The sequence below is a fragment of the Glycine max genome, chromosome 12, assembly GCF_000004515.6.
Source record: "Glycine max cultivar Williams 82 chromosome 12, Glycine_max_v4.0, whole genome shotgun sequence".
Lineage (NCBI taxonomy): Eukaryota > Viridiplantae > Streptophyta > Magnoliopsida > Fabales > Fabaceae > Glycine > Glycine max.
The window spans coordinates 28,936,670-28,953,935 of NC_038248.2; the positions used below are offsets into that span (position 1 = coordinate 28,936,670).

Consider the following 17,266-nt stretch of genomic DNA (forward strand, 5'->3'; position numbering starts at 1 on the left):
CACTTTTGGGATCACGACATGTTTTTCTGGTACATTTATTTGTGTATTAGTTTTAAATATGCTTAATTAATCTGCAGAATTTCGTTCTGCATAATTTGTAGTATATTTACTTACCTCCTTGGGGCTTTAATTCAGCAAGAGGTTTTGCCAACCCCAACCTGCAGCAAATAATATTGCATGGGTTGGTTTACTAAGTTGCTTAAGGGATCCAATCGTAAATCCTCAGGAGGAAGATATCATGGGAAATATGAAGATGACAGAATATCGGACAATCTTGATTGTTCAGCGGTAATCACACTTTCTTCTTCTAGTAAAAAATTGACCAGTACCAAAAGTTGTTGACACAAGTAGTTTGGTACTTGGATCCCTAACCAAGGTCTGGGATTTGATTCCCGGCTTGGACATGGAGTGACAAGAGGAGGTATCACTTTACCCCAAAAATGGGCCAATCCGGTAGGAGGAGGATTACACCTCCTGGTTATACCAATTTTTTTTTTACCATTCTTACAACTTATCATGTCATTTTCTAGCATGATAGTATCATGAACCCAACATAGTACTAGTTCCTTTCAGACTTGGTCTGAAGTTATGAATTGAAATAGTGCTAAACTGAGTGCAAGATGATTTGACGGATATTGAGAAAGAAGAAATTGGTCGGGCAATAGCACTCTCTCTTTCAGAGGCAGATAAGAAAGGGAAAAAAGTTATTGGTGAGATTTATGCTTTTTCTGATGGGTGGTTAAAGTTCATATGCTGCTTTATGTAACTTTTTGGTACAATCAGGATTTCAGTTTATGTGGTACTAAAATGTATATTCTAAGAAAAATGCATATGATTTAATTTCTTACATACAGGCCTTTCTTTTTATGTCTATCTTAGTGTCTTCTTCATTCTTATTTAATAAAATAATGATTTACTATGGTGTCACTGATCAAGTCTCTCGAATAAACCCCAATCTTAATTTGTTCACCAGAATTATCAGGATTTGTTGATTCTGGTGCTTTGCATTAGTTGAAAATCAAAGTACTAAATATATTTTTCATATGGTTAGAGTCCATTAAAGAAATTCTGAAATTCCATTTGGTAAACATGTGTTTTGAAATGGATTCTCAATTTCCCCCCTGCTAAAGTATTTAAAAAGGCCTTAAGTTTTTGCCTCACAAAACCCAAGAGGACGACTCTGAATCTGAAGATGATGAACTGTGTCCACTTAGCGACGAGGAAGCTGAATCTGTTGGTGAAGTTCAGCAAGATGAAGATGACCATCATGCTACAATTCAACAGGATGAAGACAAACATCTTGATGAAGTTCAACTTGAGGAAGATGAACAACTTGCCAGGGCAATTCAAGAAAGTTTGAGCATTAGTTCTCCTCCTCGATCTGAGACTGATTCTTTATTTCAACCTTTAGCACACTTATTTCCACCTGTATACAGGTACCTGTGGGAAAGTTGACATCTTTCTATAGAACATTAGTTCTTCTCCTCAATCTGACACTGATGCTAAACTTCACTAATTGTTATAAATAAAGGGAGACAAATGATTGTCCTCATAAGTAAAATTGCTTTGATGGAATGCTTGTGGGAAAAAAAGTCTGTCCAGACAGAAAATGTTTCCAAACTTATTGTCAAGAATTTCTGAATTATGCTAAGTTGATGTCAAAAATGTAGATATGTAGACTAAAGATTGTTGACTTTTTGCCTTCATTTCAATTAAATGAAAATGATGCAAGGAGAGCCCTTTAAAACATTTGATAATGGGGTCAATTTGTGTCATATTTATGGTAACTTGCTAACACTTGTGAATATAATAAATATCTTGCCATCATAAGAGTTTTTATGTGCTCACCCTAAGAAAATTGAAATATTTACCTTAGTGAAAAAAGCATGGATCAAGATAGAAGACATCTATAATGTTTTCTTTTCATAAATTCTTGAATTTTACTTATAAAAACAGAGGTTAAACCTGGTTCTTGCAAAATGTTCTTGCAGAATCTGTGCTGGCTGTAATGCTGAGATTAGCCATGGAAGATTTTTGAGTTGCATGGGAGGTTATTGGCATCCGGAATGCTTTTGTTGCCATGCTTGCAAACTTCCAATCACTGATTATGAGGTTAGAGTCTTGTGTTGATTGCTACATGCTTCATGAAACTCAATATTATAACACGCTTTAAACATTCTTCTGGAATTTATAAATGAAGATCTTTAACTTCCTTTTTCTTAATTTTTTGAGGTCAATATGATTGTATATAATGCTCAAATCCATAGTCATTCACAGTTTTCTATGTCTGGAAATCGTCGTTATCATAAATCCTGCTATAAGGAGTTGCGTCATCCAAGATGTGATGTTTGCAAGAACTTTGTAAGTACTAGCAGCCAGTTTTTGCTTACAGATTTATAATCAATTTATTGTGCTTGACTTTGATCAATGGTTTCAATAAATTTTGATGTGCATTACAAATTTCACAACAACATATATTTTCAAGGACGCCATTGATATTGAGTTGTTCTCAAATATACTTAATAAGTCCAGAAATCAGAATAGTACTTGAGAATGTTCTGCTGAGGTATATCGTGCCATGCATGCCCTTGATGGCTCAGATATAAGTTTGAATGTTTGATTACTTCTTAAATTTTAATAATTGGCTTATGATTTTTAAGAAATTGTGGAACAGCTACTCCAAGTTAAAATCATTTTACACTTTGTTCAAAATTGCTCTGAGATCTAAGATTTTTTGGCTATGCATGTTTAAGTTCATATCAATATGTTGCATGGCAAAAATAAGCCTGTTCTTGAGCTATGGCATATACTCAGTCATCCAACATAATAAGAGAGACTAGAAAGATGTTAAAATGATACATTCATACATCAAGAAAATTGCAAATGAAACCATTCTGTTTTCTAATCTAGGTCAAACATTTTTTCATTTCCTACAAATGCTACTATCAATTGGTGGGACAATGCTATTTTGGAATTCCTTGAAATGTCGATTGAAGTAGTTTGCTAGTATTTGATTAATGAAATTGTATTTTACCCAGAGCCTTTAATCACAAGGAGTGTAAGTGAAATAAAATAAAATCAAAATTCAGAAAAGTACAAGTGAAACCCCTCTAATTCATCACCAGGGTGAACATGTTATCCTTTCCTTCCCTCCTTTTTTGAATTAGAATTGTCCACTTTATTTTGTTCTTTCAACTTTTTCTAGTTATAGATATAAAGTACAATTGAATGATTGATTTTTGTTCATTGCAGATTCCACCAAATTCAGCTGGTCTCATTGAGTATAGAGCACATCCTTTCTGGCTACAAAAATATTGTCCATCGCATGAGCGTGATGGTACTCCTCGCTGTTGTAGCTGTCAAAGATTGGAGGTCAGTTATATCAGATCACAAATTTTTTTCATAAATTTTGTTACCAACAAGCAGATACTGATGTATCCCATCTCTCACTCCTTTCTTTGTTTTTGTCTTTTTCCTTTCCGTATGAAACTTTCCGATCATTTCAGTCAGTGGATACCAAATATCTGTTGCTTGACGATGGTCGAAAGCTGTGCCTGGAGTGTCTTGACTTAGCTATCATGGATACTCATGAATGCCAACCTCTCTATGTCGAAATACAAGAGTTTTATGAGGGTTTACATATGAAGATGGAGCAGCAAGTTCTGATGCTTTTGGTTGAGAGACAAGCACTGAACGAGGCTATGGAGGGAGAGAAGAATGTAAATGTTAATGTTTTCAACTTTCATTCTATGTTTTGCCTTTTATTTCTCTTCTTTACATCATACCCCTTCCATTGTTCTAATTTTGCATTGCTTTTGAATGTAGGGTCATCATCACTTACCTGAAACCAGAGGACTTTGCTTGTCCGAAGAGCAAAATGTTCCCACTGTAGGGATCTCTTGTGAATTTCAGTCTTATTGATGATTTTAATTCTCATATAAAATATCTCTGTTGATAAAGCAGTGGCTTTTATTTGTTTCTTTGTAATTCCAGATTTTAAGGAGACCAAGGATAGGAGCAGGATACCAGCTCATAGATATGATAACTGAGCCTTTTAGGCTGGTCCGTCGTTGTGAAGTGACAGCCATACTTGTTTTGTATGGCCTTCCTAGGTATCCTTCTGATATCATCTATTTTCAAAATCTATAGTTTTTGCATATGGAATTCACTCTAAAAATTTTAGGTGCTTTGTCAACGAGGAAAAAAAAAGGACACAAAATATAGATATGAAAGAAGCTTTTGGTCTGTCTTAGTTGGCTACCTGCTGCAGATTGCTACAATTGGAGTAGAAATTCCTTAAGGAATAAAGTTGCCTTGCTTATTCTCCATATCGAATGATAAAGGTTGTAATGATAAAGTGTATATATATATATATATATATATATATATATATATATATATATATATATATATATTGTGCCTTAATTTTGTTTCATTCTATTTTAGTTTGAATAATGACCATGAAAAAATGATAAGAAGAAATCCAATCATGGGTAATTTTGTCTTTAATAGATTTTACATTTATAATTTCTGGATTTTACATTTACAATATATATATATATATATATATATATATATTGTGCCTTAATTTTTGTCTCTAATTGTATAATAAAAAGTGAAGGCTAGAGTTCTGTGAATGAATCTAATTGTAAAATAAATTTAGCAGAGACAGCAACTGATGAAAACAAGGTGAGTGTTTACTCTATCAATCAAAGATTCAAGCACTTTTCTGACTGATTACTGGATATTATGGCCACCGGAGATTTGGAGGCCTTCTTCCCTGCTGCAACGCGTGAGTATGCTCCTATGGTAGATGAAATCTGGAGAGATCCTGCTGTTCAGGAAACATACAAGACAAAAAAGGAATTACATAATCTTCCCAATGTTGCTAAATATTTCTTGGATCGGGTATAACTCTACTCCGTTTACTATTTTATCACTAATGTTAATGTACATTATACTTTTCAAAATTATAGAAACTATTAACCATTTGAGCTAGTACTTATTTTCTTAAAATTTTCTCAAGCTTGTCATTTGAGAGTTAAGACCAATGTGATTTTTAACTGCAATTTAATCATTAAATTGATTGTGTTTTCTATAAGCATTTAATGTACTTCTTTCATCATTGATAATTGATAGTGGCTTCCCTCTTAATTAGCAAAACTGCAAAAGCTTAAATTAGTTGATATGTTTAGTTATTTAAGATTTATATGAATGCCATTATGTCTATCTTATGAACATGTAATTATGTACTTGTATGCAACTTCAAAGGATCTACTAATCTCTTAATGCAAGAATTGATAATTAAGTCTCTTTATTTAATGCATATATAAATATGCAATTTTTATAATAATATTACCATCATGGAAACTTACAGTAGGATATTCACTGTCCATTTTCATGGTTGCTAACTTTTGTATTTGCTCAAAGGTCGAGAACCTAACTTTCAAAAGAGTATCTAAAGTACCGTGTAAAATTCAAAATCACAATCTTATGTTGTATAACTCATTCCTGCAAAATGCTTAAAAATGTGGATACAAGTGAGGTTGTGAGGGGCCCGCACGATGCTCCTGGTCATTGGTTGGTAACTGCTGCTAAGCTTGTGACTGAGGTTGGTAAGATTGGATTACAGGTCAAGTTTGCATTGATAGACTACTACTTACTCATTCATTTTCTAAGTTACTTCTCTTTCATGTATATGTGGAGAGAAGAGAAAAATATTGGTAGGTTGCATCTTTTACCCTTGTGTACACAGCAGCAACAAGCCTTCCTTCATGATTTAGCCTTCTGATCCAATCAAGCAACATGATTTTCACATCAGAGTATGTGACATCAATAGCCCTTCATCCAGAAACCACCTCCAACACAACAATCACAAAGTTGAACACATCAGATTTTGAGGTAGCAATGCTCCTTCTCTGGAAGCTCCAGTGGCACCAGCTAGCCAGGCTTCTCTATAGTTAATTTCTTTTATTTTACATTTTCACCCTGTTAGTGTAGGTCCCATCATGGATTAGCGGAACTAGGCTAGCAGCAGTTTCGACACAAGCGAAAACCAAAACCAAAACCAAAATAAAAACTGTAGTTGTTAAAGTAAAAGAAAGGTTGAGTCTAGTTTACGCCAAATGTGTCTTCTTATTCCTGTCCTTCTTGTCAGACCCATTACTATAAAAGAAGCCACACTGCATCCTTCTCCATACCCTTTAGGTTTCTTTATCCAATAATAATAACTCCATTTTCCCTCTGTCTTCCCCCCCCCCTCTACACAAAAAATATTATTAGTATGGAGCTGGTTCTGCAATACTTGAAGCGCAAGGTCTTCTCCTGCCCTTTGCCAGCCTCTATCATTCCTGAGCTTCATGTTTGCAAGTCTGATCCTTGGGATTTGCCAGGTTCCTTTCTATTTTCCATTCACACCCATCATCCCCTTTCTCTTTCTCTAATTTCAATTCCATGCCCCCATTTTTAGGTGATTTGGAGCAAGAGAGATACTTCTTTAGCACCAAAGTGGCCAAATATCCCAACGGAAATCGCTCCAACAGAGCCACAAATTCGGGTTATTGGAAGGCAACTGGTTTGGACAAACAAATTGTTACTTCAAAAGGGAACAACCAAGTTTTCGAAATGAATAAGACACTTGTTTTCTGCAGAGGCAAGCCTCCTTATGGATCCAGAACTGATTGGATCATGCACGAGTATCGCCTCATCCTTAACGGCTCTCAGTCTAAGGTGAGGCCAAACAAACTTCTACTATTTATGTAATTATTGTCGTTATAAATGTGCCAGTAGTTTATTTTTTAAAAAAATTACAAGATTATTCTTAAAAAAATAATAGAAGATTAGTCGGACAAGAAAACATAGTTTTGAAAAGTAAAGAGTTCTTCTAGGCTTTGTAGCAAAAAGTAACCAGTGTTTGTTATTTTTTTGTGCTTGGATTAGGTAGGATGAGAGAGAGGATAAATAAAATCAAAATGTCTTAATAAAGGTCAGGACTATTTTTTTAAAAAAAAAATTGTCCAATATTTTGATTTTATGAAAAGAATAAATAAAATCAAAATCTCTTCATAATTGAGTTTGTGTCATATAACTAAAAAGATATATATCTGGAATACGGCCGAAATGCAGCAGATTATTTTTTTCGATGGACATTTATTTTGAAAATTTTATTTTAAATTGAGATAAATGGAAGGATAGTTTGAAGTTGCATTAAAAAATAAATAAATAAAGAAAGTGGGGACGAAAATGATGGTTTGAGTAGAAGGCGTCCACATGGTTAGCGTGGAAGAAGGGAACAAAAAATTGAAAAGGAATAGTGGGTTTGGAGTTAAGACTTTAGGAGCGGGGAGGCATAAGAAGCTTTGGTTTGTATGGCTATACTTTATTATTGCATTAATGTTTTCTTTTGATTTTAATTATTATTATTTTCCTTTTTCTGCCCAAATGAAAGGGCATAAAGTAAAACAAAACTAGGACGAAATTGGCACGTGTCCTGCATTCCGTTAAAGATTAGCGGTTAGTCATTCGGTCCCATTCTGGATTAGGATGGTTGTCTGGAAGTGCAGGTCCCTAGTTGACATCAAAATTAAATTTATTTTAAATTTGTTGAAATAATGTATTTCTTGTTAAATATATATAATTGTTAATTATTTTAAAGATATTAAAATAATATTGTTTATTAAAGATTGGCTTTAAGTCTAACTTTGATTATTTTTTATAAAAATAAATAGTAGTAAAATATAACAAAATCATAAAGGATAGCAATGTCAATTTCTCAATGAGTTGACTTGATGGTCGACTTAAGCACATATATTTAGGAGAGGCTTTTACAAGGCCCAATTTCCTGTTAAATTAGATGCTTCAACGTCACAAATTTGACTCTCCCATCCCATACATACATGTCTGAGAATGTCAAGTTGGGATCGGTAATGTAGAGTTTGGCCCCCAAATCACGCATTTACCTGGTCTAACTTTAAGCTTATTCTCAAAATCTTCTGCAAATAGTCTTTGCTGGCAAGTGAAAAAAGAATATTGACCTGAGAGGCATGAGTTGCTTTAACTTTTCACTTAATTAATGATTAAGTTAAAAATGTAATTATGTTACCACAATCCCATTTACCTCAATTAGATTAATTAAATTTGTAATATTGTACGTTTAAATGTCTAAATATCAGTATCATAGATAAAATATGTCATTTGAATCCCATAGGAAATGTGCTAGTTGCCAAAGTTTACTTGTTCGATTTCTTAAACTACTTCATTATTTTGAACTGTAAATAATTAACATTATATTTAATAGTATATAAAATTATTTTCATTTTGTTGAGTTTGGATTCTCTACGTGGAGAGCACTACAAAGAGATGGCATATACCTACAGAGACTTTTGCCTACACACATAAATTAGTGTAGGTAAAAGTCAAAAAAATACTTATACCTACAATTGTTTGTCATAGTGTAGGTAAAAGTCAAAAAGAAAATTTCATTTCATCCTTATCCCCTCGTGGCTAGAAAAAATAAAAAATGGATTTTTAGAATTAGCAACTCTAAAGAGCGAGAGGAGTTGCCGAGAGCCCCATGATGTCGACGACGATCTCGACGCTGATGACAGAAAGAGCGAGAGGGAGACCGTGACTGCGAACGTTCCTCTGGTCGTCACAGGAGCGAGAGAGAGAGACGAAGAGAGGAAAGACATGGATAAGGATAGAAAGAGGAGGGATAGAGATAAGGATAGGATAGACCGTGATAGGGACAGGGAGCACGAGAGAAGAGAGAAGGATAGGGAGCGAGAGAGGGAAAGAGCGGAGAGGGAGAGATCCACAAGGAGCAGGAGTCGCTCCGAGAGGGACAGAGACAGGGAGCGAGATTTTGATATGCGCGATGCCCGGTAATTGATCTTTTCTTTGTGTTTTGTGCAATTTGTTTGTGAACTAGGGTTAATTTTTTAGTTTAGCGTTGGTTCAATTCATCAATTGTCCTTGCAAATGGTTTGAATGGATGGTCATGAGTAAGGTGAAATAAAAACAAAAAAGAAAACAGAAATAAGTGTGCATTGGTGATGAGATATGCATTTATTCATTTGTGCTGCGTTGGTGTTTTTCTTATTATGTGCTATGTAGTTGTTACTTTTCAGTACTCACTAGTCAGCTACTAGTTTACTTGAAATCCGTTTCCAGATCCAGAATTCTTTTTAAAGAGTTGTCTATGGCGGTAAGGCTAATGGTGCGGCTATAATTCTATGCAAGGACTGAACTTATATACAGTGTCGTAGGCACTTTCGATTCTGTAATCAGAATTGAAGTTTTATGTTGGTAATCTTTGTCAACCTTTAATGGAAACCTTTACTATGCGGATTAATGCAGTGAAAGTGTGAAACACCAATTTTGATTGGAGAACAATCCCAAAAGCACCTGAAGAACTTTAACTAATCACAATTGGAGTTTTGTCCTTTTTTTCTGGTGAAAGGGGGGACTGAGTTGGGAATATAGCTTTATTTTCTTTAATAAAATGTGACTGGATTTGTATTATTTGAGGGTAGATTTTATGCATTTTAGCTTCTTCGTGTTATATATTTCTTATAAGATTTTGTTTTGCAACTTGCATACCATTAGTGACCTTGAGGTGGCCTGAGAATGTATATCAATCATATCATTGCTATATTGCCACAAGGCATTAACAAAACTCTGTTTTCTTTACTAAGGTGTATACTATTATGTTTTAAGCGCCTATCGCCTCAAGGCATTGAAATCCCTTTGTGATGTTACATTAATTCTAAAAATAAAAGATTATGATGTGTGCAACTCACTGTATGCTAAGTTCCTTACTGCTAAGAGTCCCAAAAAATAGTTATTCTTTTAATATGATAACTATTATACACCCTTTAGTATCTCAGTGTAAAGTTAGTTGGCTAGGCTTTTTCTAATGTTATGATTTATGAATAAGATGTAAAGGTATTTCTATTTCTCTTTTGAACCAGAAAGATACTCATATGATCCCAATAGGTGGTGACACCTCTTCGGACACCTTACCTTGGGGCCTTAGGCATTCATTTGGCTACTCTGACTCTTAGATTTAGCCGGATTCATGATGTAGGTATTATGTTATTATATATTTCCAGGTATTAGTATTTTATATCATTGATTTATTTAATGGATCCTGCTAGGTTGGTTTATGATAGGTTCCTGGTGCAATTTTGGCTTTATTAATTCAAAGAATAATAAAGTAAGGAAATCCTGACCATAGGTCCTGAAGTATATGCATAATATTGTAAGGATTATTAAGTGATGATTTGGTGGATGATATGCTAACAAAATATACTTTGGATTATACGGATAGAATGAGACATCACTCCCTCTTAAATTAGGTGCAATTTTGGACTGTAATGTTAATGGTGTATATTTGGAATTATGCTATAAATTATACCTTCTGATCATCAAAATTAATTAATATGAACTTCTTTTATTATTTTTTTAATAACTTTATTTTAATTTGAGTTGCAGGAGATTTAGGGATAAAAAAGAGGTTGCAGAACCTGAGGCAGACCCAGCAAGGGATCAGAGAACTGTTTTTGCCTACCAGGTTTATTGGAAGTTCCTATTTTTGTTTGTTTTAAATTATATGAATTCATAAGTTCTACATATTTGGATATTTGGTGTCTTGTTCTGATGATTGACTATTTGTTCGGTGATGATCTCAGATGCCGCTAAAAGCAACAGAGACAGATGTGTATGAGTTCTTTTCAAAAGCTGGCAAGGTCAGTTGCTTTTAAATTTGATATACTTTTGCCATTGGAACTGTGATGACTTGCCTATTGAACTATTTTTTCTCCATTGGAACTTTATTGACTTATGTTGCCAACTTCTTCTTGGACAACTTGTAATGGTGAAACCTTCTGAAGCTGAAAAGAACCTTGTTCAATCTAATGCTTCTAGTGGAGCAGCCGGTGTAACTGGCCCCTATGGAGCTGTGGACCGAAAATTATATGTGGGGAATCTTCACTTCAACATGACTGAGAGTTAGCTGCGGGAGGTATTTTACTTTTGTTGCTGCCCTATTGGCTGTTGTGGTGAGGATGCAGAGTTTTGGCATGTTTCTTGGTCTTTGCTACATTTATTAGGAATATGAATGCACATGATTATATTGAATACCAATAACTTGACAAATCATATCTCCTTAGAAATATTCAATTAAGTTTCTCTTATCCGGATCTAGTATAATTTAAAGACAGTATAAAAAAGATACTTTGTCCTAAAAAAAACTTCTTTTCGATAAAAAATTAAAAGCAGTCTCTGAGGGCGGAAGACATTTTCAATCTTGTATTTTCTTTAGTTATGTTTGGTTACATTTTATAAGATTTGAATTTGACTAGTAACTTACATAATTCTAAATGCCATTATTGTAGATTTTCCTAAATTATAATTTTACGACTTAATATATACTTTTTTTTTCCTTTCTTGCTCTTTTGGGGTATGAATCATATGATCATGTGTTATCATAAGAAGAATATGCATAAGTGAATTTGTAAAACTTTTCTCATTTTAGTTTCTCCAGAAGCTGATTTTTAACTTGTGCATAAACTCGGTTTTTCTTCTTATTGATTTCTCGCATAAGTGCTTATGGAGATTTGTTCACCATTTGATAGTGTTGGTTTTTGGTTTGCATGTTTAACACTCATGATTCTTGGTTTCCAATGATTGAGTTGGTGTTTAATTAATTATTGGTCTGCAATGCAAGATAAATTAATTGCTCCCAACAACGGCTCTGTTTTGAGTGTTATTTATCACCTTGTTTTTCATTTGGAAACATTGTTGTTTAGTCGTTATGACTAATTGTAAGCATTGTTTCATGTATTTGTTTAGGATTCTTTCCTAAGTTTATTAATCATTGATGATCTAAATTATTTATTTAGTTTGGATGACTTATGATTTTTTATTCTTTAGTTGACATCAAAATTAAATTATATCATTCAAGAACATATTAAATCAATTTCCCCCAAAATTGACTTCAATTTCGTGCCATGGCTTTAATAGTGTTAGTTTGGTTTCATTTATTTTATTGTTTGCCAAGTCATGGAGTGATTCCGTGGGAAATTCAGATACCGAATTATCTAAAAATAGCAACTATATCATTGAAGACACTGCATTCAAAGTCGGTTATTACATAACAACCGTCTTTGAATGTTGAAGCAGACAAAGAATTTAAAGACGATTATTATCTAGCGACCGTCTTTGAATGTCAAAGTAGACACAACATTCAAAGACGGTTATTATCTAATGACCGTCTTTGAATGTCCAAGCAGATGCAATATTTAAAGATGATTATTAGATAATAACCATCTTTGAATGTCAAAGTATACACAACATTCAAAGACAGTTATTATGTAATGACCGTCTTTGAATGTCAATGCAGACGCAGCATTCAAAGATGATTATTAAATAATGACCGTCTTTGAATGTCCAAGCAGATGCAGTATTTAAATACGGTTATTAGATAATAACCGTCTTTGAATGTCAAAGTATACACAACATTCAAAGACGATTATTATCTAATGACCGTCTTTGAATGTCCAAGCAGATGCAATATTTAAAGACGGTTATTAGATAATAACCATCTTTGAATGTCAAAGTATACACAACATTCAAAGACAGTTATTATGTAATGACCGTCTTTGAATGTCAATGCAGACGCAGCATTCAAAGATGGTTATTATCTAATGACCGTCTTTGAATGTCCAAGCAGATGCAGTATTTAAATACGGTTATTAGATAATAACCGTCTTTGAATGTCAAAGTATACATAACATTCAAAGACGGTTATTATGTAATGGCCGTCTTTGAATGCCGAAGCAGACGCAACATTCAAAGACGGTTATTATCTAATGACCGTCTATGAATGCCCAAGCAGATGCCACATTCAAAGACGGTTATTAAGTAATAACCGTCTTTGAATGTACAAGCAGACGCAACATTCAAAGACGGTTATTAAGTAATAATCGTCTTTGAATGTCCAAGCAGACATACCATTCAAAGACAATTTTTCGATAATAACCGTCTTTGAATTTTTCTACCTTTCAAAGACGGTTATTATAATAACTATCGTAAAAAGCACTTTCGCTTCAACGACGTTATATACAATGACGGTTTACAACTGTCGTTAAAAGCACTTAACAACCGTCATAAAAAGCCATTTTTCTAGTAGTGAATTCTAATCAGCTTAAAGATAAGCTACTTAAAATCCATTTTCTCCTTCAATGATTTCAAAAGTTAAAATCCACAAATACCCAAAAACATCATTCAAAAGCATACTTCATCAGAAGTCTGATAATATTTAAGCCAAACAACTCAATTCTTCAAATCGAAAACATCAATCAAAGAGTTGTAATCTACGCATCGTTTAATCAAACAACCATACTTAGATATAAAGCCACCCAACATGTTCTCATTCTCAACAAAGAATTTAACCCAATCTATGCACCAATCGCCTTTTTTTCTCCCATTTTCGCCACTAGACGATAGTGAGGTAAGAGTCATGGTACGGAAGCGGGACGGTGAATGTATCCGTGACTATGGACGCAATGAGAGTTGAAGGCTACGATTCCAAGTTACACAGCGACAAGGCGGCTAGCATTCTAGGAAATTAGGGATTGAATTAGGAAGATAAGGGATAAAGTGGTCGATCTTTTAATAAAACATTAAATTAAAAACCAAAATAAAAAAATTATAAAATTTGCTATTAGGTCCTCAGATTTGAATTGCAAAAAAAAAATTATTTGGATGATGTAACTATGTAATCCACTAACATTACATGATTAGACTATACAAAATACATACAGACCCATGTGACTTATTTTTTAAAGTCACATGGAAGTAATGACATTTTTTTTACACTCTCTTATGATTTCCATAATTAATACTTTTTCTTTTAGTTCCTTAATGAATGACCTAAGGGCATGTGTTAACAACATGCTTGAAATATAACCCCACACTGAATATTCCTTTCTCCGTGAAAATATGGTTTGCTTCAAACCCACCCCGAAAGATCACCCATTTTCCTACCCAGCACCCTCCCAAGAATCCCTCTCAAAATGAAATTCTAAAGTATCCCTTTTTCCGTGGAAATAACCCCTTAGGGTCCGCTTCGAACCCACCCAAGTAGATCAACATTTTTCCTACCCTAAACCCTCCGAACAAACCCTTTTCGAACGATTAGAAATAGTGGTGTAGAAGACAAACTTAGTAAGCATTCATGGCAAACGGACTGTGAGCATGTTTAATTTTCAGTCTAAGTTGTTGTACTCAATTTTTACTGTTTCTACAGTGTCGGTAATGTTTACCGGAACTGTTACAAAACTTTTAAAAATTACATTACTTAAAAGAAATTGACAAATTAGTTACAATAATTCATGATTACTACAACTAATTAATCGTCATCTAATGATATACCGAAACAGTCATCTTCATTCTGGTAGAATGGATCATCTTCTTGGTCATCATTAGTCTCTGATGATTCAGCTTCCTTCTTGGAAGGTTCTTCTTCCACTTCCTGTTGAAGTAGTTGGAGAACTTCTTTGAGATTCTGAGCAAGACTCTCTTTAGATTTTGAGCTTGCTAAGAATGCTGCCAGTTGCGACTTCTGATTCAGGAACAGAGATGTCTCTGGGTCAGCAAGTTTAAGGAACTCAGGATTGCTCTGGAACCAGTTCTTGACTTGATCTGGAGCTGCCTTTGAAGTATTGAATTGTGACCACCATTTTACAAAGGCGTGTCTCTGTAACGGTGGATATTGCTTGTTGTTTTCAGTTTTTCCGTATCTGTATTGCCATGAAAAAATCCATGACAAGGCAAAACTGGAAAAGTATTTTAAATCTGCTAGAATACGTGATTCCTTGCTATTATAGAGCTTGTTGAATTGTTGGAATCCCTGTTGGACTTCTTCTGGGAATATCTGTGGAATTGGTCTGAAGTAGTTCCACCATTGGAGGAACCAATTTGGAAAATTATACACAGTATTATTTTTGAAGTAAATTAGCCATGAATGCTTGAATTTACTATTTTGATGCCAGAACACATTGGTCCAGGCGTCGATGTAATCCCAATAATTATATCCTGCGGGGTCAAATGGAGCAGAAAATTTTTTGGGTTGGTTTAGGTTTGAGCCATAATGTCGTGGCTGCATAACCTTTAGGATTTGGATTGTGGAATGAGTATTTAGATTTGGATCTTTGGGGTCTTTGAAGTGTTTAATAGATACTGAGTTCGTATCTATTAGAATGAATTCATAGAATTTGCGGGTTTTGTTTGTGGCTATTGGCCTGTAATGGAATCCTGGGGGGAATACTTTGGCGGTTGCCTTGAAGGGATTCTTGTCCCAGTATTCTGGTTCCATTTGTAAAACATTGAAAAACTTGTTTTTTGAAATATAACTGTTGCTGGGTTGTGATGTTGATTCTTGTTGAGTCAACGATTGGCTTGGTCTTTGGTTGTAGACAGTTTTTGTCTGTTTGGCCTTTTGGATTTGTTTTTGCATATCTGTTTCAAAATCATCGTCTGATTCCGAGGCCATTTCTGCCCAGGTCTTTTTGGCCAATTTTGGTATTTTGGTGAGGCCTATATCTTCTAAGGCCAAGAGAGTTTGTATTGACCAGGCATAGTCAGCCACAGTCTGTTTGGTTGTTGTTGGTTTTGGGGATTCCTGAGTTGATCACTCAGGTTTGGCGGTAGTTATCTGGGTCAATGACCCTTCAATCTTTCCTTTCTGGGTTGATGACCCAGTCTGGGTAGGTGACCCAGAAGATGTTGTAGTTTCCTTTTTGGTTATTGGCTCTGGTAGAGCCAGTAGAACCTCTTTTCCTTTTGTACTGGATCTTCCTCCTCTGCCAGAGGAACTGGACACCTTAGGAGGCATCGGGAATTTTCTGTAAAAATTCACGGGTGAGGTAGTCAGGTAGAGAGTTGGAAGAGCCCTTGATATATTCTATATTAAAATCAAAGACACTTAAAATTGCTTGCCATCTTGCAAAAATCTGTTTTGAGGCAAGGAGGTTTTTTACATCTTTCTGTAAAATGTCTTTGGCTGATTTGCAGTCAACCCTTACTAAAAATTTTTGATTTAATAAATCAGATTGAAATTTGGAAATGCATAAAACAATTGCTAAAACTTCTTTTTTAACAGTTGAATACTTTAATTGTGCAGGATTCCAATGTTTTGAAGTATATGCGATGACATGTTCTTGACCATGTATTTGTTGTTTGAGGATACCACCGTCACCGATGTCTGATGCATCAGTTTCGACAACTTTGAATGCCTGTGGAATGGGAAGATACAGACATTTTATGGATTGGACTTTGACTTTGATTTCTTTAACTGTTTGGGTATGGAGGTCAGACCAAGGAGGCGGATTTTTCTTTAGCCTATCATGCAATGGTTTGACAATATTATTTAAGTAGGGGACAAATTCTCCTACGTAATTTAGACAACCTAGAAATCTTTGTAACTGGGTTTTGTCCAAGATTTGGTTGGGAAATTTGCTAGCAAACTCTATTGACCTTTCGATTGGAATGATTGTACCTTGATAAATATTGTGACCAAGGAATCGAATTCGAGTTTGGAAAAGATTGATTTTTGATTTGGAGACTGCCAAACCATTTTGTTTAATGATATGGATGAAGGTTTGGAGATGTTTGAAATGTTGGTCAATGTTTTGGGAAAAGATTAAAACATCATCTATGTAGACAATGACAAATTTTGAATAAGGATTAAAAATATCATTCATAATTTTTTGAAATTCTGAAGGGCATTCTTCAGTTCGAATGGCATCACATTCCATTCATATTGCCCGAAAGGTACAGTAAACGCTGTTTTGTACCTGTCTGATTCTTGGATTTGGATTTGCCAAAATCCAGATTTCATATCAAATTTTGAAAATATCTTTGCAGAATTTAATCTGTTAAGCAAATCCTTTTTGTTTGGAATAGGATATCTAATCCATTGTAATGCTTGATTTAGTGGTTTGTAATTTATGACTAAGCGGGGTGTTCCACGCTCAATCTCAGATTGTTTGTTGACATAAAAAGTCGCACAAGACCATGGGCTTTTGCTTTTCCGGATTAGGCCTTTATCAAGCAAATCCTTGATTTCTTTTTGACAGTATTGAAGAAGTTCTTCATTCATTTGGATTGGTCTGGCTTTGGTGGGGATTTGTTTTTCCCTAAAGTCTTTCTCATAAGGGAGATCAACAATATGTTTCTTTCTATCCCAAAATGCATGTGGCAA

General features: G+C 34.5%; 2 protein-coding genes and 1 pseudogene across 2 annotated transcripts; all 3 read left to right on the forward strand.

Moving 5' to 3' along the window:
* The first annotated feature begins 177 nt into the window (after positions 1–177).
* On the forward strand, positions 178–4,149 carry LOC100792521 (protein DA1-related 1). The gene is made up of 9 exons (XM_014764750.3): positions 178–288; positions 620–710; positions 1,172–1,436; positions 1,992–2,112; positions 2,278–2,361; positions 3,253–3,372; positions 3,507–3,719; positions 3,826–3,888; positions 3,994–4,149. Exons 1-9 carry the CDS (start codon positions 178–180, stop codon positions 4,147–4,149), a joined length of 1,224 nt encoding a protein of 407 aa, XP_014620236.1.
* A 2,134-nt stretch (positions 4,150–6,283) lies between these two features.
* On the forward strand, positions 6,284–6,762 carry NAC173 (NAC domain-containing protein 173). The gene is made up of 2 exons (XM_003535108.3): positions 6,284–6,392; positions 6,470–6,762. Exons 1-2 carry the CDS (start codon positions 6,284–6,286, stop codon positions 6,760–6,762), a joined length of 402 nt encoding a protein of 133 aa, XP_003535156.1.
* Positions 6,763–8,688: 1,926 nt separating this feature from the next.
* On the forward strand, positions 8,689–11,129 carry LOC106795326 (probable RNA-binding protein 23; annotated as a pseudogene).
* Positions 11,130–17,266: the final 6,137 nt, after the last annotated feature.